The sequence below is a fragment of the Nothoprocta perdicaria genome, unplaced genomic scaffold, assembly GCF_003342845.1.
Source record: "Nothoprocta perdicaria isolate Ctin4 unplaced genomic scaffold, notPer1 scaffold_46, whole genome shotgun sequence".
In the NCBI taxonomy this organism is placed as follows: Eukaryota; Metazoa; Chordata; class Aves; order Tinamiformes; family Tinamidae; genus Nothoprocta; species Nothoprocta perdicaria.
This window is the reverse complement of record NW_020455710.1, coordinates 3893081-3920001: the sequence shown is the minus strand read 5'-3', so window position 1 is coordinate 3920001 and position 26921 is coordinate 3893081. Positions and strand designations below refer to the sequence as shown.

Below are 26921 nucleotides of genomic sequence, written 5' to 3'. Positions count from 1 at the left end.
TCTAAAAGCAGGCAAAAATCCAACGCTACCGCAGAACCTTTTAGAGCTCCATCCGTCTGGTCCCCTCCTATTGATTTCATCTATCGATGAAACTCCCAGCACAGCGCAGCTCTTCCCCTGGGCAGCGGGGCACTCGGGCTCCATCCCCTCCGCGCGGCCGGGAAGCTCCATGCGCCTCTCATCCCATGTCGGTCATGGCGCAACCATCGCCCCAACAGGAAAGGCTCCAACACAYGGACCCTTGGGTGGTACCTGGAGCCCTTGCTGGTTCCCAGACCCATCACCATTTAGAGGTTTAGGAAAGGGAAGATTTTAAACCATACTGTCAAGTGGAGAGAAGCTTCAGGCCGCCCAACGCGTAYCTCCGGCCGGGGAGCGGAGACGTCTCCTCTTTGGTACCAACCTCAGCTCTTCCCAAGCAGGAGAGGCTGGGCAAACAGCTTCCTATTGCTCCACGGGAAGATTAGCAGAGCCTGAGAGCTTTTAGTTTACCTTTTAGGATTATCCAGACAATATTAGTGCTGAGAAGCAGCTATGCAAGAAGGCGCTTATTTATATCCTGAGTATTTTCAGAAACTAGGTGCCCACAACGTGCCAAGCAAGTCAGTCTTCTTGCGGAAAATAAAGCGTGCATCTCAAACCTGGGAAAGCCAACAAGGAGAAATCCATGTTTTTCTGCAAAACATTATAATGTTTTCTGTAAAACATTATTTGATACTGCAGCCAGCTGCAAAACTGCCAGAGATCCATTTCTAGAGGCGGCAGAGGCCTATTCGCCTTGCAGCRGCCTAACACCCGCCTCTGCAACAGGGAGATGCATAATTTATAGAGAGGTTTCCCAGTTATGCCAGAACACAGCAAATGCACCATCAATATTTTAAATACTGAGGCCTAAATTGAAAGCAACTTCTGCAATCTCACTTTGCCTCTCAACTAGTGGAAACAAAGCAGAAAAATCAGGGTGAAAATAAAAATATGCAGGGGACCTTTTAACACGGAGCTTCTCTGAGACCAGAGGTGGAAAATCTCATATTTTAAGGACGCAGCCTTAGCCAAACAGCAGCAAAAACCTAGCGGACTTTCCTCTATATAACTAATTTTAAAATAATTTCATAATACCAATGTGAGACTGTATATGTTTATTCATCGTCAGTAATTTTTGTACACAAGGCAAATATTAATAGCTGAAAGGCAACATTTTTGCAGAGTATGTACACAGCAATGTACAAGCAAATTTAAGAGGTTTTGAACTATTAGTCAATTTACCCATTTTATAAAAAGGAAGTGATGCTTTTTTCTTCTACGACCTCCTTTAGAAATAATTTATTGCCAATCTTAAACTAAAGCAAGGAGAAAAAAAATTTACAATAAAAAGTAGTCCCTGGAAAGTTTATAAAAAGTTAAACATATAAAATTGTAAGCCACAAACATTTATACAAAGCTAATACAAATCTTGGTTTTGTTAAAGATCTATGAGGTTGTTACAAAATATATTTTTACATAAAGGCTTCACGTAAGGTAAGCTCTCACTGCTACTGAAAGCGCAGGAAAGCGGTTTTAAATAGTCGGCAATTCAATTTATTTTCAAGTACAACGCAAAGAAACTGCAAAATGGCACTGTATTGCAATGTTGTGTAATTAAAAAAAACATACAAACTATGTTAATGGTACCATCAAATAGGCAAGACCTGTAAAGCTGACTTGTGAACAGAGAGTACAGAACATTTCTGATCGCTCTGAAACGGGAAATGGCATCACTGGAAAAYGAATCTTCTGCAATCGCCCTCAAAGAGAAGGGCCTGGCGGCGGCTGCAGTCAGCAAAGGGCATGTTAAACATGCGTGATTCTCAGTCTTTAAGCACGGAATTACTCCTAAACATGAGACTATAACTCCGCTTAGTACTCTGTTCCTGTTTTTAAACTAAAAATTAAGAAAATAAGGCAAAACTCAGACAAAATTTGGCACTATGGGGAGCGCTGAGCAGGCAACCTGACACTGATCAAGCTCCCACCGAGTGCCCTGGGCTGGGGACACTTGGGACGGCCACCTCGCCTGAGCAAACCCAGCCTAATTCTGAGGAGCAAAACTCAGAGCCACCACTAGACAGGCAGGTCTAAATAAACAGCCTTTGACATCAAGGAACCCATTGGATTTTTTTTTCCCTTTTTTGAAGTCTAAAAGAACTCTTAAATTTAACACAAACTGATGGCTTAAGCTCCCACATACAACAGCTTGAAAAAAAAAAAAAAAGCAGGAATTTTTATGGCCCTGGGGATCAGGCACGGTTTTCTGGTGTTAAACAACTCAGTTTAACACGCTGCAGCAGGGAACGTTTGCTAAAACTCCGATTTCACCATCAGTGCACGAAGGCCGGACAAGGCAGGGGTAAATCTCAATATGTCACCCATCAGTGACCTTTTTAACCAGCTTCTCTGCCCTGAACAGAACTAAAAAGCTCAGGAACCTTCCTGCTCTTTACAAGAAACCCTGACCTAGGACCTCGGGGGGGTTTTAAACCACGAAGTCTCACTCTTATCAGGCAGGGGTGACTCACTTGTTTGCTTCAGGATACACATCAGTCTGCTCAACAATATCAATGGCTTCATCTCTTGTACCAGAGTGATATTCTGCCATAAAGAAACAATATTTAGCAACAGATCCACAAAGAAATCCCTTTGCAGGAGCTGACACGCGGCACGTTTGGAGGTGGGGAGCCCAAGGTGTATCTGCTCAGCCAGGATGTCCATGCAGAGGAGCCGTGTGAGCGGCTGCAGCAGCTCCCCAGCCCCTTCAGAAAGGTGGGAGAAGGCCACAGGATGCAGGGATTTCATCAAATTCATTAATTCCTGCCTAAGATTCAAATAGTACTTGCGTACCAGGACCTGCTTGGTCAGCACTGACCCATGTTCATCTCAGAAATGGCGAGTGCCTGGGAAATATTGATAACATCCTTGGACTGGCATCAGTTTTGAGGATCTTCAAGCAAGTTAACAGATCCCTTGATTAAAAAAAAACATTTTGCATAAATGAACTTGCTTAGACAGGCATATTCTCAGTAGCTTTCGTATCAGCCAATATCCAGTCTCAAGTCTCCTTTGTAATCACCTCGTCTGCCATCGTGCCGAGCACATACCACAGACCCTCTCCAAATTAAAGCTCGTTATCAAGCGAGCAGACAGTCTCCTCTGCAAGAAATTTGTTCAAACACTGTCAGCAATGGAGGGGATGAAAAAAAAAAAAAAAGACTATTCTCCCCGTCGTGGATTTGTTCCCATGGTTAATTACCACCTCTAGAAGGGTGTGGATTTGTTCAGCTGCCAGACTGGACTTTGTCCTGCCCTGTCAAGGTTGTTAGACTAAGGTGTGTTGCTGCTGACCTAACATTTATAACTCAACCCAACCAACCTGTAAACCTTCTTCCAGGAGGAGGAGAAGAACTTTCTGACCTCGCTGCAGGCAGGCTGGCCAGTCTTTCACATATCCTCATTAATCTCTTGTGCTATCTCTAGTTACACATTCTTCTTCACTTGCTCATACAGGAACTAAAGATGTCAAAAAAGGAGCAATCATCTCCATGCCTAATAAGAAGGTAACAACTACATGAAATATCCCCAACCTCAGATCATATTAACCCTTCTGACTTCCTTGCTGCAGTCAGGCTTTTAAAAGATTATGCACTGTGACTTCTCCCAAGCTCTTCTCATAATTCTTCCCTCCTAGAAATAGTGCCTCATCAAACAAATCAGACTAATGTTTAAGACTTATGATTGCTGCCTGGACAATATTAAAAAATAAAGATATTCTGAAGCACTTAACTGAAGTGCACATCCACTATTCCCTTTCTAATGGAAGGGGAATGAGGTACAGAGATGCTAATAGACCTTACAGTAAGTAGAAGGCAAAGTTCAGAAGACAGGGAGCTTCCCGTGTTCTAGCAACATCATCACACGTGCAGGGATCCTGCTCAAAGCAGTTTAAATATTATATCCTACCTCTGGCCACATATATGTTATAAAAAAAATTATGGCCAGCATCATCAACCACAGGAATCAGCTGTTTCCCTGGAGCAAAGGGGCAAGCAGAATATCTAAGTGGAACTACAGGCTGGAGGAAACCTGGTAGTGGCACCACTCTCTCCAATACAACTTGGCAAGCTTACTTTTATTTACTAGTACTCTGTGTGGTGTATGAAGATAGCTGTTCAGCTACATGGTCACGTTAAAGTCCCCCTGCCCCTAAAAAGAAGAAAAAAAATAGAGAGAGAGAACTGCAAAGGAGCTTTTGGTAACATATTATTAGTCACGAGCAGTACTCTATGCTGTGCAATGTATTTGGCTCAAGTACACTTAGGATTGCTAGACCCAGCTGGAAAGTCTCGGAGAGACTCTCGTCACCTGAAGCACATTCTGCTGTGACAGGTCACTCTTTTTTTCCAAAAACATTCATCTTAGTGGTGTTAGCCACACAAGGCCTCTGCTGGGAGCACCCGCTCACATAAGGCCACTGAAAACACTGTGGGAGGACAGAAGGCCGCGAGGCACTTCAGTTTGCGAGCACTTCCATCCATCACCAAGCGCTCCCTGCTGAAGCACAGGCACGCTGCATTAAGTTAGGAAGAAAGTAAAAAAAGAAAACAAAACAGAAAACCCACAGTGATAATATTAAAGCCCTTCAAGATCAGGTAAGGTACCTACGCGTAACATCTGGTTAGTGGAAATAAATACGAGTTTAGCTTGTTCCCCCTTCCCACATCAGAATCCGAGAGAACCGTATCATAGTGCTCGGTGCTTTGTCACGGCTCTAGGATGTACTTAAAAGATACAACATTGTGAAGGAGTGTGCTGTGCCATCCACTAACTCCTGCTCGTTAGACTTCTGCCTGCGTTAGTACTTCCTGCCAGCTATGTCTGAAGTTCCCAGTATAAGTATTTTTAAAGCACGGTCTAATCAAAACCCATGCACAGATTTCTATTTAGAYAGGAAATACATTACACCAGGTATCCAAGCTTTAAATAGATGATTTCAGCAAGGGATTTATGGAATTTCTAACCAATAAAAGACCTGAGAAATCATAAGTTGGCTGTGCAATCAGTCATCTTTACGAAGTTGAATGTGAAGAGTTTCTTTATAGTTACTGCCAAAATCTAACAATTGCATCCATTTCACTGAAGGCTGGACTCAGAATTGAGCAGGTGTAATGAATTTTCTAGTTTGGAGGTTGATTTTTATCATTCATGCTCTTAAAAGGTCCAATTTATATCACTTTACAGGYAACTTAGACATAGGCTTGCTATAAAACAACAACTTGAGTCAACTTGAAGCTACACTGGAAGAGATTAAGCCTGGATTTCTGCAGAAATTGGCAATAATGTATTCAGCAGCAGCTTTTAGCCACGTATCAAGAAGTCCGACAGGATCTGGATTTCTCTATTCCTGTTGTAAACTTCTAGTTAAAAACAACACACAAAAGTTATTCAAATAAAAATGTCTTTTTGCACATCACTGTAGCATAAGCTGCTTGAGGTTATCATGAAGGATGGTATCCTTGACATCACGGAAAACTAGTCGGATGTTTTCTGTGTTAATAGCAGTGGTGAAGTGGTGGTAGAGCGGCTTCTGCTGCTGGTCCCGGCGTTTGGTACGAAAACAATCCACTAGGAATTTTTGGACATCTGTTAAGCAGTGGGGATCCCCTTCAAACTCTGGGAAATAGTCTTTGATGCTCACTTTTTGTACTTTTTCCTCGAGTAAGTCCGTCTTATTTAAGAAGAGAATGATGGAGACGTTGCTGAAAACCCGGTTATTGACTATCGTCTCAAAAATGTTCAGGGACTCCGTGAGGCGATTCGTCTGCCGGTCCTCCATAAGCACCTGGTCAAACTCGCTCGAGGAGACGAGGAAGAGGATCGACGTGACGCTGTCGAAGCACTCGAACCAGCGCTTCCGTTCGGACCGCTGGCCACCTACATCAACCATTTTGAAAGGCACGTTTTTGATTTCGAAATCGTACTCGTGAATTCCTTTCGTGGGTTTTCGTGCCAGCAGAATGTCTTGTTGTGATGGAAGATAATCCTGAAATAAATAAATAAACAAACAAACAAAAATAAAGCAGAGTTTCCCAATTAGGACACAAATCACAGGCATGGTGATTACAGTTGACTTGCAATCTAGAGAAAAGCTTGCAGAGGAGCAGCGTGAGGTTTGGAACAGATACATGCATGCATATTTATATCTTAACACTGAAGCACTTTGGAAAATCTAAAGTCCAAAGCAGGGGAAATACAGAATTAAATCAAAAATATTTACTCCAGGGAGCTGTAGCTTTCCATTTGTCATATGGCAAGCATCCATAAGCAGCAACAAAAGATGCAGCATGACTGAAAGGTGCACCATGAATTCCTTAATGCGATTTCCCTCATTCTGAGTTACTTTATGCTTCGTTCTTCTCTTCCCACAAAGCTGGACACGCTAGTTGCCACCACACTAGCTGTCGTACTAGTTGCCAAAATGGGAATGCAGTAAAGAAGGGCTAAAACAGTCAGGTTCCTCAAATTAATAACCAGTGTCATACCCTGTTCTAAATATGAGCACTTGATTCCTCCCACATTCACATGCGTATTGTGTAAGCRACTCAAAAAAGGGCAGTGACATCAGTTCTGCTGAGCAAGTCATTTTTCAGACCGCCAATTAATCATGCCAGAAGTGTCAAACCTAACCAGGTCTCTGCACTGCGCCRCGGGCAGCTTCCTCTTTCTGGAAGATCTGCACCTAAGAGGTGGCTTCARTCTAGCTGCGTGACACCTGTGAGCTCGCCCTGCCTGAGTCTGCCCACAACTGAGCTGCCAGCAGAGGAAGGGCAGGGGAAGAAGCAGGAGCTCAGGACGTCGCAGCCTTCGCCCGCAGTGCTGCCTAGGAGGGTGCCCGAGGCAGCTGCTCCTGCATTTGTGCAGGGCGCCTTTTCCTCCGCACCAAAGCACGCAGAGGAAGTTTCCGCAGTCCTTACGTTCGCAGCCATCTTCACTGAAACGAGATGCTCGCAGGAGGAGGTGCTCGCGTTAGCTTTTGCTGACATGAAATTCTCAACTCAAACTGGGGATTTCTTCATTCTAAGAATGACACCTCCTCACATGGTCCAAGTTCTTCCACTTTTGAGGAAGTGCGTCTATAACAGACAGCTTTAGCTGAGATTTACAGCTCTGTTTTTCACCTGTTATGAAAATCTTCCTTACATTTTTCCAGCATTTCTTACAACATCAGAGACGGTGGTTTAAGTTTCAGAGTTGGAAACTAAGTCTCTTCTCAGGCAATAAACAACTGTTGAAGATCTTCCTTTGAGAATGTCAGGCAAAAAATGCAATTAAAAAAAGCAATTAAAATCATGAGTTATGTATAAAGATCCAACTATTAAAGGACCCTTTTGCTTTATTATGGAAGTTTGAAAGCAAAACTAAAGAGGGGCTGTTTTGTCTGAACTTCTGGTCTCTCTATTCAAGCTGTTCCAGATTAGGGCACTGATCTTTATCAAGGTTGCAGTTACGACACAGCTCTCCAGCACAGACTCTCCAGCCGCCCTTCTTGCTATTGCACAGGACAGAACAGCCACAAGCTGCACCACCTGAACCTACAGGAATGCTCGGAAGCAACACCAAACCTCCTCCAAAACCCAATGCAGCTTTAAAAATTAATAAGACTTCATTGCATTTAACTTTTGTCTTTTTTTTTTTTAACCACCAAAACTGTTAGAAGAGGAGGACAATCAAAATTAGAAGAAATGTCCTCATCAAGGGGCACTAAATAGGTGAGAAGGGATTTTGGATAAATTCGAATGTTAACATTTAGGAGAAAGGATGGAACAGGTTAAATCTTTATCCCCTCTTTCAAACAGGACTGCCTATTTTTTCTCTTCTGTTCAGAAGGTTCATCTCAAAGAAGTTCTCAGGGAAAATCAACCAACAACATGCACCTTAGGACAGTCTGAAACAAGAGGTAAAGCCACAGTCACTTTCTGCACTGAAATTAGCACACAGCAGATCACTTAGCAGTTGACCCTGACCATTTATACAGCAAAGACCGAACTCCTAACCCAGAATTCCTGACAAACTCACTCCCAAGTATTATTTCTCATTTAGATGCTTTCCCCACACACATTTTATGCCAGAGGAGGGCTACCCTGATGCAGCAGCCTGCAGCGAGTGCACTGCAAGCGAGCGCTTGGTGCGGAGCCACCACTCAGCTACAGCAGGCTAAACACATTCCTGAAAAGTGCATTAAAATACTGGGAGATTTCTTGAAGGATAATTTAATTCTCATCTCCCTTTTGCACAAACTGCTCGGAAACCACCAGCTTCCTTCCATAGTCATTCTGAATTAGGTCCTTTTTCCATTTTTATTGTTAATACGATTTTCTGTAAGTGAAGCCTTCTGCATTAGGCTGTTTCCTAGGGCCAGCACTTGCTGTCATTTCCCAAGTCTTGTTGACTCTTGCTTGCTGTCACTCTGCACCTTTCCTCCCAAACCCACTCTCTTCAACTCCTTACCCACTGCCAGCAGAAGCAACAAACTCCTACAAGGAAGGAAGCAGATTCTCCTGTGCCAGGGGGCTGCTCTTACTCTGCTGAGCTGACTAATCTGACCAGCCACTCCTCCTCCCCAAATGCTGCTGCCTTCAGCTCCCTCTCGGCAAGGCACGTGAAGCAGAGGTCCATCTGCTTACAAGCAACCCAGCTGCAGCCAGCGCACTCGCATCACAGATCAGATAAGAACAGTAAAATACTTATATTAGCATATTAAGCAACTCTTACAAATAGATAAGAATAAAGCAGAAGAACTTATCAAATCTTTCAGTAACAAAACTTACCCAGCACGTCCCCTGCTCCCCCCAAGTACTTAATGTTTTCTATGACAGCAAATCTTAGGAAACCTCCGCATCTCAGCRGCCTCTGGTCTGACTCTAAAGCAGAAATGCTCTAACTCACAACCTGGAACTTCAAACCAGAAATGCTCTAACACAGAACTCGGCCTTCCAACAGAGCAGATCTCTAATTCACACGTATTTTTTGAGCAAACTAATAACTATCTGGTCTCATGCATTAAGGAAAGAATAGGTCAGCATTAAGGAAAGAACAGGTCAGAGAAGCTGCAGAAGTTTGTACCTGTAACAGGTTCTTGTGAAAAATACGTATGATTTTTAAATTTGGTAAATAAGCATGGAGGTAATGTTATTTTTACAATCTTTTGGCTGCATAACCATTTGTAACTTGCTTTTTGTTTAATTTCCACAGAAGTTGTATTTGCAGACAGCCTCTTGGCCTTTGCTTTGCCTTGTGTTTGTGTCACGGCAGCRACGAACCACTGAGATAGAGAAGCAAAGTTACTGAGGATAAAGCCAGGAGAAGAGCACAGTTCATCTGCTTAAAACCCAATAGTSACAAAGACTATCTCAAATTCATAGCTAAAACAAACAAACAAAACACTTACTTGCTCTCCAAGTTTATCCAAGTTGTCCAAGAAGTATTTTACAGATTCCCCCTAAAAAACAAAGCAAACAGCGTTTAAATAAGCAGCACAGTTGAGCTCAAGAGATTTACCTAAATTAACGGGCCTTCAGAATGTAAACTATATAACTGTTGCTAGCTTTAATTACCTTTTTTTTAAGCCATCAATATCGAGAGCATAACTAAATTCTTATTTTTAGATTGGTTAATATTCAAACTTTAAAGGCACAAGCTGTCATGTTCATAATATTTATTTTTTTTCTCAGGTTTAGAATGCTCAGTAAATTCTGTGGTGCTATTTACACTGACCGCCCATGAAACACCCACTGAATCGGACGCCTTCATTATGAAAAGCTGCATTAAAACCCTCCAGAATTGGAAGAATTGAGTCTGGTTGTACAAACATTTAGATACAGAAATTAATCACTGGAGATGAGCCCACATATAAGAGCATTGCCATATGATCCCAGGCACTGYACCTGAGCGCAGCAAGTGTTTAGCAGAAAACTGCAACAGATGAAGCTAAAGTTCAAGACAGGCTACACTTTAATYCCCTATATGGGGCTATAAGCTGCAATGTTCCATATCTCACCTACTATATGTTCCACCTGCCAAATTCAAGACACCACCCCACAAACAGTAAATGCAGCTCTTAACCCTGATAACACAAAACTAACGTGAGCCTGARCTGGACGACTCTGCAGAACCCTACTAGTGCACTGGGAATAAGGGGAAGGAGGGATTTGCCCACTGGCACCGCTGAACCCAGTAACAATAATTTAACCCCATTTACAGTAATTTAGGATTTTGGCACCATCTTTCTGAGAGCTTCCCGGCCCAAGGCCAAACGCAAGAGGCCGCAGAGCCACCCCAGTCCTAGCTGCAGAGCCAGGGCAGGGCAGGTTGGAGGCGGGTCCCGCCACGTGCCCATGGGCAGCACCCACAGGCAGCACCCACAGGGCCTCCCCGGAGCAGTGACACCTGTGCGCTGCTGCCTGGCTCTGCTCCAAGMCACATGCCATGGGAAATGGTGCTCGGAGGGGCTCCTGAGCCAGTGTCTCTGACTGCGTTTATTGCAAGTGGGGAAGTCTCAGCGCCAGGACAGAAGGCAGGAGCTTCCCTTCAAAAGCTCTGAATTATCAAGCAGGATCCGACTTTCTGAATAGTAAACACACAAAGGAAACCTGTATTCCTACTCGGCAGATGGGAGAATAGAAATTCTGGCAAAAYTGTCTTGATGGGGAATCCTTAAGTATCCAAAATAGGGACAACTGCTGGAGCAGCGAGGCAGGACAGCAAGAGGCTCCTGACAAGGACTCTCTCCTCTGCAGTCTGAGCTTGCAGAGTTATCTGGGAGGACTCTGAAACCTCAGTATTAACCCATGTCACCCAAGCAGCCATAGGACAACAACGTAAAGCCACAGCCCCAAAGGGGCTCTGGCAGGTATATAACMTAGGCATCTTTGCAGGCACTAAAGAGGGTCACACAACGAAAGGAGACAAAGTCCCTGAGCAGGCAATTAGAACAGCAACCTTTAATTAGGCAAGGCCAGACTTTTGTTGAAACTTGCCTTGTGCTCGACACACCTGCAGGGACAGAGTCCAACACAGATCTACCACCACCACCTACCTTCTGCTCGTCTTAATGCTGCCTGCTCTCCGGTGACAGGCTGCAGCAGGACAACTAACCATTTTAAAGCTGCCTTGGAGCAAAGCAGTGACTTTTCATTACRGATTTTATGACTGCATTTTTTCACTATTTTAGAAATCCATTCGAATCTCACTCCTGTACGGGAAGTTCAGGGGAGACAACATTCCCATTATATAGAGAAATAGGTTTATGCACAAGGTTGTGCGTATAAATCTATCAGGAGCACTTYTGCTTCATGCTTCCCAAACAGCAGAAATTCAGGAGGCCTGAATTCTGATCCTAAAACCACTGCCTTTAGCTGAATGCTAACGACAAAGTAATATTTAAGGTCAGGCTTGATTTCTTTTTCAGATTCTAGTAGGAGCTGAGAAAACCCACACTACTGTGCACAAGTCAGCCAGGTTTCAGACTCGTTAGCTGCAGGCATTTACTGTAAAACACTCGTACCTCAGAGCCTATAGATATGCATCTATGTATATAYGTATTTTGATCTTAGCTCTTTTTATACTCCTCACAATAATGTCCACCCTGTAAATCACACTGACCTTGCAGTGCTGCAAGGCACAAGTTGGTGCCTCTCCCTTCTATGCCAGGAGCTTCTGCACCTGCAAGGGACGGAGCTGCTCTAACCCACAAGAAACCCACAGCCTGCAAAGGTCACAGGAAGGCTTCCCAAAGAGGGGGTTTTCTGCAAAACGCATCCCAGCAGCATCGCTCTAGACCCACACAAGGCCCTAGCAGCCGAAAAGCAGATGGAAAAGACTGCTCAAGGTTTCAGGCAGCCGTAGATAGAGTTTCGTGGCAGATGAGTATCACGGTGGGTGCTTTGAAAGCGCAGCGGGGTGAGGTATCAGGGCTGCTGCTCACAGTGGTGACGTAGCCCTTCTCCTCCTCCACAAATCCGATTTATTCACCGGGTGATTCCCTTACCAAAATCCCTTCAGACAACTGCTATGACACACCAAGGAAGTGTGTGTCAACATGACTCAATCTAACATTATCTTTAAAAATAGTTATTCAAATGCTGACTTCTAAATTTTTCATTCACTGGGAGTTTACAAGGGCTTCAAACGCATGATCTCTTTTTACTTCATATTAGAGGCATCTCCTTACATTACACAGCTACAAACCAACGCCTCGACAGAGGTCATTTTCCATCTGTTTTGGACTTCTCAGGGCAAGGGGGCTAAGTGCTGCTAACTACAGACATGCTCTTGAATTGGAACCTACCATGCCCAACAGATCCTTATCAGAACACGCTACTGCAAAAAAGCAGGTTTGACCCATTTTAAATAAGCTTCAAAAAGGCACCATTACAAAACAATCAAGCAAGACTTCAGATCCTTTTTGAAATGTGTAAGTCTTTGGAAAAAACATCCTCAGTATCATATAATATCAACAGAGAGAAAACCCCATACTACCAAGGAACACCTTAATTCCAGCAGTTGCTAAAGCTTAGCAAGAGAATGATCCATGCGCAGCCCTGCACAACTAAAACCTAACCAAAAAAAGAACAGAATTGTTTCTCAACTAGCCTGCTTTTCATTACATTAAATATAGTACTAGATCTCACATCCTATAAACTGAAGACTGTTCAACCACATTCAGGCTGCTGCCTGTAGGTTGTAAAATTTCCCTTTTGACTAACTGCAAGTTATCTGGTTTACCCGAGATGACTAGAAAATCGAAGCGGAGTTCCCCTCCCTGCTTAATGAATTCATTAATGAATGAATTAATTCATTTAATGAATTAAAGTTCATTTAAGTTGAACTTTAATGAACTTAGAAAAATCTCTTCTACCAAGAGGTCCTTGAACAAGTCACAGTCCAGAGCTACAATTGTATTTTTTATATATTAAAAAAGTTACACGGTTTCTATCAAATTCAGGAGCAGTGAAAAATATAAATACCGTCTACTAAGTAAGTAAATTTCAAAAACAACTGCAAGTATCAGCTATTCTCAGGCAGGCACCCAAAACTCATCCAAGCTAAATATAAAAAGAGATAAGGCTACCGATACAGCACAACTCCTTTGCACAGAGCTAACATATTCATAAAAGATCACATATTATATAACACAGCATGCTTCTAGGCAGGTGATATGGAGGGTTTAACCCAGTTACAGGTGAATGCTTTTGATGTGTGTGCCTATTTTTTTTTTAATAGTTAATGCAGGTGAACTTTAAAATTATTTTTACAGTCGAGCAGCTCTGAACTTCCAACCTCTGAAGTGTGGTTTAAGGTTAATAACAATTTGCTTGCTACACCACACAGACCGTGGAGCTCGTCCACTTCCCATTCCCTTATATCGAAATTAAAGCAGGTGCCCAAAGATGCTAATATCAATGGTAAAGTAAAACCTAGGTTTAAATGTATTTCTGGTATGCACATTGACCTGCAGAAACTTGAAGCAGTAAGCACTAAAATAAAGCTGTTTTCTTGAATATAAAGCAATGCAGTCAAATGAATGACTTGCACACTACCTTCAGAGACCTTACAGTGTTAGAATACCGTGTTATCTTCAACTTTAAGCCATCACTTTGCATGCAGAAGATGCACTTTTTCATTTAATTGGAACATGCATCTCAGCTGCAGCCCTTCAGCCTCCTCCCGATTCAGAAATGCATGTAAACCACAGGAAGTTGACTGTTAAATAGCTTTATTCATAACTGTCAAGGATCCCATTTTCAGAAAGGTTTGATTCAAAACAGCTTGTGCCACTCCTGCAGTCTTGGGATCCCAACTGAAGAAAGCCAGGCCAAGCTACTTGGTCAGGAACATACGATTCATTTACCAGCTACGAAAAAATCCCTCTAATTCATGTTCTTATCAAATTGCTTAGATGCTACAACAACAGCTACCCCAGCGATACTGCATTTAATTTACTTGTCTAGCTCATGCCTGCACAATAAGACATCTTAAAGTTTTAGGTAAGGCACATATTACAAAAACAAAACTGGTCATTTACCTACAAGGCAGCAGTGCAGTACAGCTGTGCCTATGTGGTCTTCTGAAGCCCAACAGATTCTTTTTTTTTTTCTTTTTTTCTTTAAACAGGAAGATTACAATCTAAAATGCAGCTATTTAGTGCCTAAAGCAAAATAACCACAAAAATACTTTGGAGAAAAAAGGCCAGATGAATTACACAACAGATGAACGTATCTTTTCAACCCAGGAAGTGGCACCAATTGATTTGGTTTCCATGAAAGCACTGTCAGCAATCATAATATGATCTGTTGAAAACTTTAACATAGCCAAATTAGTTTTAGCTCTTTTAAAGGGATCATATATAAGACATTTTAAATAATTTGTYACAAAAAAATGGGTTTAAAAATAAAAAATATCCAAATATTTTTCTTCTTATAAAATAAGACATCAGCCATCTGCTTGGTATCTACTGAGGCCTGTATCTGGAGGGGAAAAATGTTAGAGCAGAAGAGAGGCAACTGGGAAACCACTTAATACTGTTCTTAGTTACAGCAGTGACTTTCTTAGCAATGTTTCAGGAGTCTGCAGTAAAAATTACAATAACTCCTTTTAAAAAAGGATGCTACAGCATTTAGGGAAGAGTGTCAACGTAAGCAGCAGTACCATTTACTTACCAAAGTGCAAGGGAAAATATTCGCAATTGTGCTAACACAAAATACTTCCCTGAAAGAAATGTTTCCTTTCTCTAAGTGTTAATTATGACCAAAGTTATGTTAAAACCAGCATAAATTGGCACTCCCACCAAAACACAGCTGTCCTCACTCATGCCAACATGAACCCTATTGCTGCCATGTGGTACAACCAGATCTGTGAACTGTTTCAACTAAAACAAATCCTTTCCTCTCCCATTATTAAGGAGAAAGGCAAATTACTTTAAAACAGTAGTGCTATCAATGGTAATATTAAAGAAACCACAGTCTGACAAGGGCTAAAATGCACATACCCTACACCAAGATCATTTAGTCTTTTGATTTTCAGTAAGACTGGACAGTTTCAGTTACAGACCACGTTTGTTTAGCCAGGAGTACAAAACAACCTTATTCTCGCCGGGTACATGGCACAACTGCGTCACGGCTCATCCCACCTCTGCTCAGAGTCCTCTCCTATTTCCTCTTTTCAGAGCTTCCTGTGCGCAGCTCGGCTCGTCTTTGGCTTTCTGCAGAGCTCAGAGCCGTGTCACACAGCGTAAAAAAGAAACCCTTCTTGCATTCAGACAAGCTGAGCATCTATCCTAAAAAATGGGTTGAAGTCCTGACCCAAGAAAGCAATCTTTTACAAAACCTTTTCATAGCAGAGGAGAATTTGGATTCAGAACAGCTGGATCCCATTTGGTGGAGGGCTCTAAATATCATGAAGCCACAAAAGAACCAGGAAAGGTCRTGCCTGACATTTTTATCTATGAGAGGGTGTTAACAGCAGAAGGTGAAGGAGTTTAAGAAGGGTTTTTAACCAAATAATATCCCTTTAATCTATTATCCCCCATTGACTGTGTAATCCAATTAATCCATCATTCTCCAATTGTGGAAGGAGTGTAGGTGCACAGCCACAGCTCCTCGACCACCTCGCAGCATCCAGAGGCTGCTGGATCCCCAGAGCATCTGCCACAGCTGCCAGAGACGAAATGTTATAAATGGAAAGGGAGGAAATCAGGCAACCAGGTGTAAGTGATTTTAATGGTAAATGCAGCTAATAAAGCTCTGGCATCAGATTTTTCTCCTTGAACTGAATTCAGTTTTGCATTAGCCTTCAAAATGCTTTACACACAAATTTGCTCCATTTCCATTTCTGTTTCCATGGCTTCAGATTTGACGTGCTATCCCAAGTAGCCCAAAAAGGACATGATCCAGTACTAAGCAGAACTTAAGCCACATATTAATAGGCTACAGAGCAAATTGTTCCAGTTCAGAACTACTTTCCTAAGAAGCAAAAAATCCAGTTTTGTTTTTCTTTAGCTGACTTACTCCTTCATTGCCAAGCTCTCAAAAAGACTTGCTCAAAGACATGAAAAGTCAGACCAGCTTTTAGATAAGGTCAAGGATGGCTTGCCATTAAACTGCATAAAACTACAGCTTCTTCCCTGCAAGATACTCAAGTTATCCTACTTTCAAACAGATCTGAAAGACTACTTGAAATTAGAAGGCAACATACTCCATTAATGAATGAGAATTTTAAGCAGCTCCAGGTAGTTCACGTTTGTACAAAGCGATATTCTGTCTGTATAATCCAAAWGCAAAAGCCAAGAATCTCTTGCTCCTGAAATGATCTCCCAGCCAAATTAAAAACCCAAGAAACATAGAGCACTTATACTGAGGTAACATAAATCTTAAAATCACTCTTCCAAAATATGAAGCAGACACTTAAGTCTATTGCAGCCTCCTCCAGAGATCCAAGACAGATTGAGAAATACAATAAGGGACATACTCTGCAGAGCCAGGACATCTAGTGAAGAAGCTTCTGTTTGCTTGAACCTGAATAGAAATCAATCCATGAAAGCTAGTTAGGATATGTTGTTGAGAAAATCAGTTGTACTTTTTTCTTTGAAGGTTTATTTTTCCTCCCTTCTCTCCCTCACAAGGATGTACCTTCCAGATAAGTTCCCTTTAGGAAAGATACTGGTACTTTGTAAATAATTTTTTTGAGTTTCATTGATTTCTGGTCATGTGCCACATGAAGACCTAGTAGAAGTTATAGGAAAACATGCACTGACCTAGCTGAAACAGCTACCTCCCAGTTACTATTTACACTCTGGGAAGCATCTATATAAACTTCAGATGTTTTGCACACAAAACAGACTGGAACCAGACTGTAAACATTTGTTCTTCTTTCAGTGCACTGACCCACTGGCTCCATGACTTCATATGTTTGCAACTTAAACGGCATTTAATCTAACACTGAAGCAGCAGTGAGTCTGCAAATCTGCCATCCATCATTCGGAGCTTTACTTGCTTCCAAGTCATACAAGACTGGCAAGGGCTCCTAGAAACATGACAAATATTTGGCATGTAAAAACATATCAGYACTACAATTTGTCAAGTCGAACTTTAAGATGCTTGAAAAGCCTATTATTATACATTCTGTAAACTAAACCACAGCCTTTCAAAAGTGGAAGTCTATAACTAGATACCAACGTGCACACAGCAAAGTATCCCTAGGATTCAGCCTTATAACATGCACTTCGTTCTCATTTCAGGCTCATGAGACATCCGAATGACCAAAAGCTTTATAGCTCCTTCATCCAAGTCACTGGCTCAATTAGCAGAATCCATTTCAGTTAAATTCTGATGCTTCTCTTTGCAAACAATGCTAAACCAGCAAAATTAAATATTTGGGACATATGAAAATATCAGCTCTTGTTACAAACTACCTTATAAGATTCAAAGATAAAATCACTGAGCCGTGCGGAAGACATACATGCATCATTAGATGATCATTTCTTTAAAAAAAGTAGAAATTGTGTCTAAGGCATTAAACAGTAATGAGTCCAGAACACTCTTTGAACGGGATCAATATCCAAGAGGACAAACATTTCATACTACTTGTAGAATTTACTAGTAATTAAGCTGCAGAGGTAACTATATCTGCTTGCAGCTGAAAACTCTTATATGGTCCAAATATAATCTACTTGTTAAATTTCTAATAGAYCATCCTGCAAACCTCTGTGGGATACTTTGCATTACAGCAGATGTCAGTGCACAGCTTTTCCCCACCTGGAATTTCTGCATCCTCTTCTATTTGGTCACTAGCAGATGATCAACATGTCATGTGTCCAGCGAGAGGCGTTTCTAGATGCTCTGCTGAAATTCCAGGCAGTTTGTTTAAAATGATTTAACTGGTGCCACGAATCAAAGGATAAAGACAGAGAAACTCCTATGTGACTGTGCAATTGAACTTTCCTGTATCTTCCACTTAAAAAAGGTAACAGGAGGGGTGGAGGTCTCCTCAGTTCTTTGCTTAAGTCACTACAGATGCGCATGACCATCCACTTATTTTAAATAAGGATACCATTATAGATACTGGAAAAACATTTAAGACATGAATGATCATGACAGAAGTGTGATTCAAGGTACATTAAGTGCTGTGGAAAAGGGCACACTGCTGCTTACAGAAATTTTAGCCTCATAGTCTAAGGTATAATGACAAAGAACTCCGGWGTTTTCTACATTTAAATGTCCTAATATTTATCACTAATGCAGAATACAAGTGAAGAAGCTGCTGGGAATTATTCAGGACCTCATTGCAGTAGCCAACATAACCTTTATATATACATACATGATTCTAAACATTTTTTTTTTTAGTCACTATTTAAATTTATCCTGGAGAATAAAAAGGGGTGCTGGTAGACACAACGCTACTGTGAAGGATTAGGACGAAGCGCAACTGACTTCTTGCTATATAAAAAACACTACAACAGCCATTCTATTGCTCTTCTTGTTTAGTACAGACAGCTGTAGTTATGTTTTCTCACATTTTCTTAAGCAACTTCCTCAGCTACTGCAAGCTAAGCTCCCTATCACTTTGCTGTTTCTTTACAAAAAGTGCAGCACGAGCATAGAACGTTAGAAATAGCATTCAACAAAACTGAAGTTCAGGTCAATAAGACTGCCAAAACACCAAATTCCACTCCAGTGGAGCTTTAACAGCTCAGCGAGAATAGATTCAACCAGCCTCTAAGGCTGAAATTTTATTGCAGTAGGTTTAAATTARGGAAGAGCAGCAGCAATCAACACTGCCGCTGGCATTGCACCCCGATCCTAAAGGAGGCCATTATTTGCATATGAAAGAGATTGTTCCATTTTCTTTGCCTGAGGTGCATAATTAATTTCACCCCTATAGATGGAACATCACAGCTGCATTCATACCACAAGTTTTACCAGCATGGAGATTTGCTGACAGCTATGAATACTAGAACTTTGTAGTGTAGATTGGGCTTATATTTAGTAAGTGATTTGGAGACAGACACGGAACAAGTCTCAGCCACTGCTACATTTAAGCTGTGTGAAACACTGCAGGAGACAGCGCTACAGGTATTAACATGTAGTATCTTGCAGCTTAGCAGCCAATACGGAAATTGCCTTGAATACCATTATGTCCTTTATGTACCAAGCTCTCATGTTACCCTGCAAGCAGCAGAAGGCAGGGAAAGCTCCTCTAACACATTCACACCAGCTTAAAAAAATAGAGATCACGAGAACAGGTTCACCACCAACTACAGCAGTTCAAGACACGTGAAAGGCTGAGAAAGTTTCTTCCTCTGAGCGAGCTCTTTAGGACTCGCATCTTCTAAAGGGCACTTACACTTTAACTTTATTGTTCATTTTATCAAGGTTCACACAGGTACAGAAACCAGATTTTTACAAGATGACATCACTTGTTAGTCTTCTACAGTGTTTAGGAAAACTAAGTCACATGCTGATCAACTCCATAGCTTCAAGATGGAGCATGGGTAAGAACTCGGTGCCCTGCTCCCACACTGCATTGTGAAAGTCAGTRTTTTTAAAGCAGTGGTTCTCCATAAACAGATATTTGGATCAAGCTTGAATTCAGAATTCCATCCTCAGAGGTTGTACATAGACAAGATATGATTGTGCAGGCTAAACATAGCTCACAACACTTCAGAAAGTTGCTGGTGTTCTTGCTCAGAAGACAGCCCAACATGCTGCTCTCTTCCATGTGTGTATGGGGATAACACACCCAGATCAAGACAGCTCCCATTTAAAGACCTCTCAATTCACAGCCACATCTGTAGTTAAAGCCAGTAGCAGCAACATAAGATACTCGGTCAGRGCAGTTGTTAAAAAAGGCAGAAAAGATGGTGCTCTTTGACCTTAAGAGAGTAATGTCAGAAAGGGGAAGAAGGCAATGCCAGGGAGCAGACTCCTAAAAGGTGCAATAGCTCATGGAGACTGACATAAAAAAAAATCAATCCCCAATTTGGAAAATTAGAAAAATCAGCACTTAGTGTTAAATTAGTGTTACATTAGTAAAYTGAAACTCAGTGATAAATTAGTACCAAAACTTTGTATAAGATTCATTTGAAAATAATCTAGATCAAGTATCCTGGATTGTAATAATAATAATAATCTAGAATAATCTAGATCAGATCCCGGAATAGGCTGCCTAGGGAGGTTGTGGAGTCTCCTTCTCTGGAGGTCTTCAAAAATCCGCCTGGATGCCACCCTGTGCCACATGCTCTGGRTGTCCCTGCTGGAGCAGGCAGGTTTGAGTAGATGATCTCTAAAAGTCCCTTCCAGCCTCAACCATTCTGTGATTCTGTGAAGTAGATAGCGGTAAATCACCATTACCAAAGCCCTAGTATGTGCAATGAAATGTTTTCTGGCCACAAACCAAGAAAAAGTGAACTTGCAACTCCATATTTAACCCTAGTGTTAATGCCTATATGGAGGCCTTTGAATACAAATATGAATTTAAAGTYAAGATAATCTTGCCTGTGGGACAGGAAAAGCAGCCAATTTGCAAGAATTCTGAGTCTTCTCTGAAGATCTGGACATTTTTAAACAGAATTTTGTAAAATACTCCTCCTACCAGTTACAGCAACAGTCGTTGACACATCACTTTCACTTAAAGCAAAATCAACAGATGGCAATGGGTAACTCTAACCTTTCCAAGGGTTTTTATGAGCCAGACTCGCTATAACATGCCATCCTGTCATTTGAAGTTTGGTAGACCTATTGATTGGAGAAAGTGGGGAAAACAATTTGTATTTGTGCATAAAGCAGTAGAAGTTATTTTACACAGAAATTTAAGCAACGATTAGTGTAATCCCAGCACTGTACTAAAACACAGTAATGCTGAATTAAACAAATACATGCCCAGACAACAAACAGATGGATTTACAGAAACACATCGGGCAATGGGATCTCATGTCCTTTCCAGTAGTAAATTAATGTTCTCGTGCACATAATTGCCAAATCAAGATTTAGAGACAAAACCCAGGAAAGCTCCAAAAGAATACAAGACAACATAAAAATCTTACAGCACACTGAATAAAATTCTCCAAAAATGCTACTCTGCAACAGAAAATGCTACAGAGAAACTGCAGCAGAACTACCAGGAGAACTCAAAGCTGAACACGCCTTTTCCTGTCTTCTATAATCTGATCTAGCACTTGCAGACATGCCACAAAAGTAAACAGGATCCCGAGGTAACTGCGTATCCAGTCGTCCTTGCTGTATTTCATGCCTCCCTTTACCAGCAGTTCTAGGCAAAAGCTGCCAGAACACAAGGATCGATGACAGTGTCATCACTGCCCCCATACACTGAAGACTCATGGCACAAAAAAGGCAGCTAATGCAATTCACAAGAAGGGTAAAAATGTCTATTTGAAGAGTGCTGGCAGCAGACATCTAAAACCACTCTAAAGTTATCTTTACCAAAAATAATCCTTTAATATATCTGAAGTTCATGCTGCAACATGAGCTCATCCCAGCTGAGTATTGAAAATGCCAAAGACTCTTAAGACCTGATTTCCAAAGTGCTTCTTTGTCAATCATTCTGGCAGCAAACTCAAGACAAGCAGGTTCAGAGCTGGCACGCTGATGTGAGAGGCAGCACCCCGTGTATTGCTACCCAGAAGCATCTCCTCCGCAGTACTAGATATGCAGTAGCCGCACTAGAAACTTCTTCAGCCCCCAGCATCTCGGAACAAATTTCAACCTTCCAATTCACTGGAATACTGGTTTGCTGTTGTGATGAAATAAGCCACTGATGTGTATGGTATAKGATAAACAAAACCATTATCTTTATTCAAGTCACTATAGAAGATTCTTAGAGGAAAACAATTTGCAGTGGGAAATTTGAATTGTTAATTAGATGAAGGAAAGTTTAAGGATGAGGTAGATGAATTCCATAGCTAACACTTGCTAGCAACCTGAGCAGGGGCCACAGAAAAGCTCAAAGGATGAAGGATAGATACAGCTTAAGGATAGTTAGATTCTTAAGTGCAATTTACAGGAACTGACTAAGCAATGAAGGAAAAAAAAACTGTAAACTTAACAGCGTAAAGGAAATTGTCCCTTGGAAAACTTTGATTTATTATAAAGTTTGAGGAGTTATAACATTAACAATCAAAGAACTATTGAAGTGCTGCATTAAACCTTATTTACACMCCACATTAAACTGTAATTAGCCTTTTCTAGTTTCAAAACTTTGAGGTGTAAGCTAATTAACTTTTCTAAAACTTATTGGATTACAATCCAGAAACCCCAACACCCCCTTTAAAAACAAAACAAAAAAAAAACCCACCACCCCAATAACAAGGAACACACACACACACACACACACACACACACACACTAAGAGAGACAGAAGATACTGACAATGTCCATGACGAGTTAAATTAACAAAAAGAGGAACACCATTCTAGTGAGCAAGGCATGGAAATGATTTCTAATTCCATTAAAACACAACTGAGTCTTGGGTTTCCCCATAACATTGCTATAAAAAGACTGCACTGTTTCTTTAGGTTCCTAGTACGGTTTCTGCCACTGAGTGAAAGATGATAGAGGAAAATAGGAGAAGGAAAAAAGGCAAGAAGAGCTCAACGATCTCTTACAAATGCACTTGCACCTCTGGAGTCCATCTCAGCTCCTTTCCTTCAGTATCATCATATGAATTTTAACACTTTTATTCCTAACCACCACTGCTGGGTTATTTACTCACTTGTACCTTTGTCCCAAAGTGTCCTATCCTCAGAGTAAGTACTTTCCCAGMCCTCTTAATATGAAGAATTTTTCAGTGCAATGTCCAGAAAGCATGTTTCAAACAAACAAACAAAAAAAAMCCTAGACACTCTGAAAAGAAGCTGCTTACAGACAGTCAAGCCATGTTCTATACCACAGTCAGTCCCAATATTCCATGCTTTTTCCTCCACTCATCCTCCTCTCCTACTCACCTTATTACTCATACYACTGTTACTTTCATTACATGTTTTTGCCACATACATTTGAACTACAAGTGGAATATTTCCCCCGCCTCCCCATTTTACAGCACTAACAATTTTCAGTCTTCRACCTTTGCTTCAAGAATCAGCATCCAATAGTACTGAAATGCCAACTTCTTTCAACTTCTCCCTGCTCTCTCTCCCACCGACTTGGGATATGCCTGCACCTCCCTTGAACCATTCRTGTCTTCCTTCCATAGTATGCAACAGCTTCTACACAACCTAGGTTGTCTGAAGACATTTCTGCAAAGCTGCATCTGCTTCTGTCTGCAGATACAACAAGAATATGTATCCTTCAGGAGGGCTCCAGTATTCCTTTGCCCACAATTAGCTCTGTCATAACTTAAACTGGAAGCCTAGACCGGGGCTGCAATCAAGACTTCACGCTTGGCTAGCGCTGATCGCACTGCGCTCAATACAATGACATCATTCAAGTTTTTTCTCTTCTCTGCTTCCCCTTTTTTAAGAAAAAAAAGTGTTTACAACTTGGCATGAATATCTTACACTGAGATTTTGAAAGGATTTAAGAAATAAAGCAATGGAAGTATAAATAAAGGAGTTTTTYGTGAAWAKKWAWGTWWKGWCMWWACWTWMMTWTTAAGAGCTCTTTTAAAAATATTCTCAAGTTCAACCTAAAAYGTAATGTGATACAGATGTATCTTCACAGAGAAGATGATACAAACCTAGCAACTGTTAAAAGAAAGAAAAACGGCAGATTTCAGAAGAACAYGCCGACTTCAAGTCCTACTCAAAGTGAAACCATGCACATGCTTCAGCATGGAAAGAACCTACTGGTCAGAGACAACAGAGGCAGCAAAGGAAAAGGGACCTATTCAGCCTGAAGTCACTAAACATGCTTAATAGAAGACAAAGTTGTTTAACAGATTTTAAAACCGACTTTCCCATCGCAGCAATTACATCACGAAGAGTCACATTTGTACCAGAAGAGGATCTTGAATTTAGTAGAGCAGTTACTTCTTTATGATCATTTTGACAGCARAACTCTGTTTCAATACAACCTCCTTAACATCCAATTGCATTGTACCTCACACAACACAAGGAGCCACAGGCCCCATTACAAACATTACAAACACAGCTCAGAACAAGGCTGGGCAGTCAATGGGCTGCTCGAGCACTTGCCCATTCTCTGGAAGACACTCCATAATAAGGTCAATACATATTTACAACAAGTATTTACACAACCTATTTAAGTCAACGTATGATTACACAATTGTTCATAATAGCTCAACAGGAGACACCATCACCTATTGTTCACATTCGCACTAACACAAAGGTTATTTTAAGACTTTAAAACATAATGCCACTTAYGTTTAATAGTTCTGTGAGAACATCAGATTTAATCTATTTTAAGGTTCGCAAAATGCCCCACCCCTAAAAAGCCCTTTAACACTGGCATTTTACTGTGCAAATCTACAAATGACTAGACAGCAAGTAAATCCTCTCCTTCAGCAGGCATTAACGTAGAAATGGAGTGAAGGGACAGTTCCAAGATCAGGCTCAGGAATCAAGATATGTTTCCTTTTCTCTTTCCAAATCCTCTACTGACCTGTGTATTTATTACATCTCTAGCTGAGAACTTTAAAATAACAAGAATCTCATTACATGAGAATTAACATACACATTTAAATTTAAACAGGAAGTATACACAGGGAATGCTCGCAAGATAGCTCAAATTGGAATTAAGAAGGGAGTGGTTCTTCTAATTAACCCATGCATATCTTCCCTTAAAATCACCATAGTATTAAGCCATTCCTTACTGCAAATCATGTGAGACTTTTTAAACAAATACAGTATTTAATCAAGAGTAACGACATTCACATGGTAACAACACTACACAGATTCTGGCCACCAGTTCCTTGCCTCTTTTTTTTTTTTTTTAAACAAGGCCAAAAACTTGGTCTCAGTTCTCTCATGCATGAAATGAAGACAACTGTGTCAGTAGGTCTGTTACTCGTGGCTTTAAGAAAAGGAAAAAAGGAGAGAAAAAAAAAAGTAGAACTCATCTGTTCACAATACTATAGTGTGACACTCTGCCATTCGAACACACTTGGCATCCATTAGGAGGCTGCTCAATCAGTGTTTCATTGAGAAGCCTAAGTCATCCCACACCTTCAGCTAAACCCATTAAAATACAGATCCTACCAGCTGGAACTCCCTGCGCCTGTCGTATGCRTGCTGGATGCCGCTGTCTGCCCACAGCGCTCTGATGGCTGGAAGGTACTGCAGGAAAACCGTGGTCTCCACCGTGCCGTGCCCCACCGTGACCGCCCGCGTATCGAAAGCCATCATGGTATCTCCGTTGCTCTGGTTGGCCGGGTCTCCCCAGGGAATATGAAGTTTCTCTCTGGCATCGACGAGGACTCTCACACCTTTAACAACAGGAAAGAACAGCACAGTTAGGATTTCCCAGCATCTACTGTTTCACTAGCCGGTACTAGTCTGTAAAGGCTTGAACAACACACTTGCTCTGCGTGCTGTCGGAGCTCAGCAGGACTAACTACGCAGCAAGAAATAATGAAATTCAGGCAAAATTGACTCAAAGCGCTATATTTTCACATAAGATCTTGAATATTTGCTATTGAAAAAACACAGTCCGGGATCAGGCATGTAACAGCCATAAGCCACTCTTGCAGAAATGCCACAGAATGAATATTATCGCMTAAAGTCCCTCACTTGTATTTTCTTTCTTTAGCTACAGTAAATATTCTCCATCATAAGCTGAACATTTTAAGCCTGTTTGTTTCTAGGTAGATAAAAACAAACACCATCATGTCAGTGCTGATAAAGCAGAGGCAGGGGAATAAAATCAAGTACCAGATTTATGAATTGCGGTGGGGGAAAATGAGCAAATATTAAGGCAWGGGAGAGGCATAAGGAACCAAGATGCACTAACAGCTGGCTCTGTAACAACACGCTTGTTCAGGACCATCAAGATCCATGAGCTTCCCATGATTTTTCCATCTGTCAAAACCAACGAGTGCACCAAAGTAACTAGAAGACATGTTGTTCTGCCATGTGTGCTTTCCAAAAGTAAAAACTACCAGACTTTATTGAGGAATAAGGTCTATTTATCAAGGAATCAGGTCTACAAAGCAGCTCGTCGCTGTTACCACCCTGTTGCCTGCAGCGTTCCCCGGCGTGGTTTGGGAAGGGCTTCCCAGGGCAGTTTTCCCTGGGAGTGCGGGGCAATGAGGGCGCGGAGCACCCGGAGAAGGGGGCGGGCGGCCCGAGCGTGTCGGAAACTCAGGCCGGGTTTAACGGGGCTGCGACACCGCCCGGCCCGGCCCGGCTGACAGCGGGGCGGCCGCCGCGCCATGTGCGCGGGCCCCCGACGGTGTCAACGGAGCTTAACGGCCGTAACGGTCAGCGGGGAGGTGGGGGGAGGGGAGGGGGCGACCCCCCTCTCATTTCCCCCCTTTTTTTCCCCTCCCTCCCCCRGCTCCCTCACGCACCCTTGATCACGTTGCTGTAGATGGTGGCGCGGAACTCCTCGCGGGCCGCGCGGTCCCAGTCCTGCCCGTGGATGATGCGCATCTGCTTGAGGAAGGTGGACTTGCCGCTCTCGCCGGCGCCCAGCAGCAGGATCTTGACGAGGCGCTTCACGTAGGTCTTCTCGCGGTTGAGGCACTTGTCGATCTCCTTGGACTTGCGCTGCTGCTCGGCCTCGCCGCTCGTGAGCAGGCAGCCCGGGAAGCAGCCCGAGAGCACGGAGCGCGACGGCAGGAAGTCCGCCATCTTAGCGAGCACTGCCAGGCAGCGCGGGGAGGGGAGGGAGGGAGGGAGCGGCCGCCCGGCGCGGCGCGCAGCA

General features: G+C 42.1%; 1 protein-coding gene across 1 annotated transcript; it reads right to left on the bottom strand.

Annotated features, from left to right (window-relative positions):
• Nucleotides 1-1650: 1650 nt before the first annotated feature.
• GNA13 (G protein subunit alpha 13) lies at nt 1651-26921 on the bottom strand. The gene is made up of 4 exons (XM_026046759.1): nt 26566-26921; nt 25256-25482; nt 9479-9529; nt 1651-6073 (listed from the first exon to the last, which is right to left on the bottom strand). The coding sequence occupies exons 1-4, from the start codon at nt 26846-26848 to the stop codon at nt 5501-5503; spliced, it is 1134 nt and encodes a 377-aa protein (XP_025902544.1). The 5' UTR covers nt 26849-26921; the 3' UTR covers nt 1651-5500.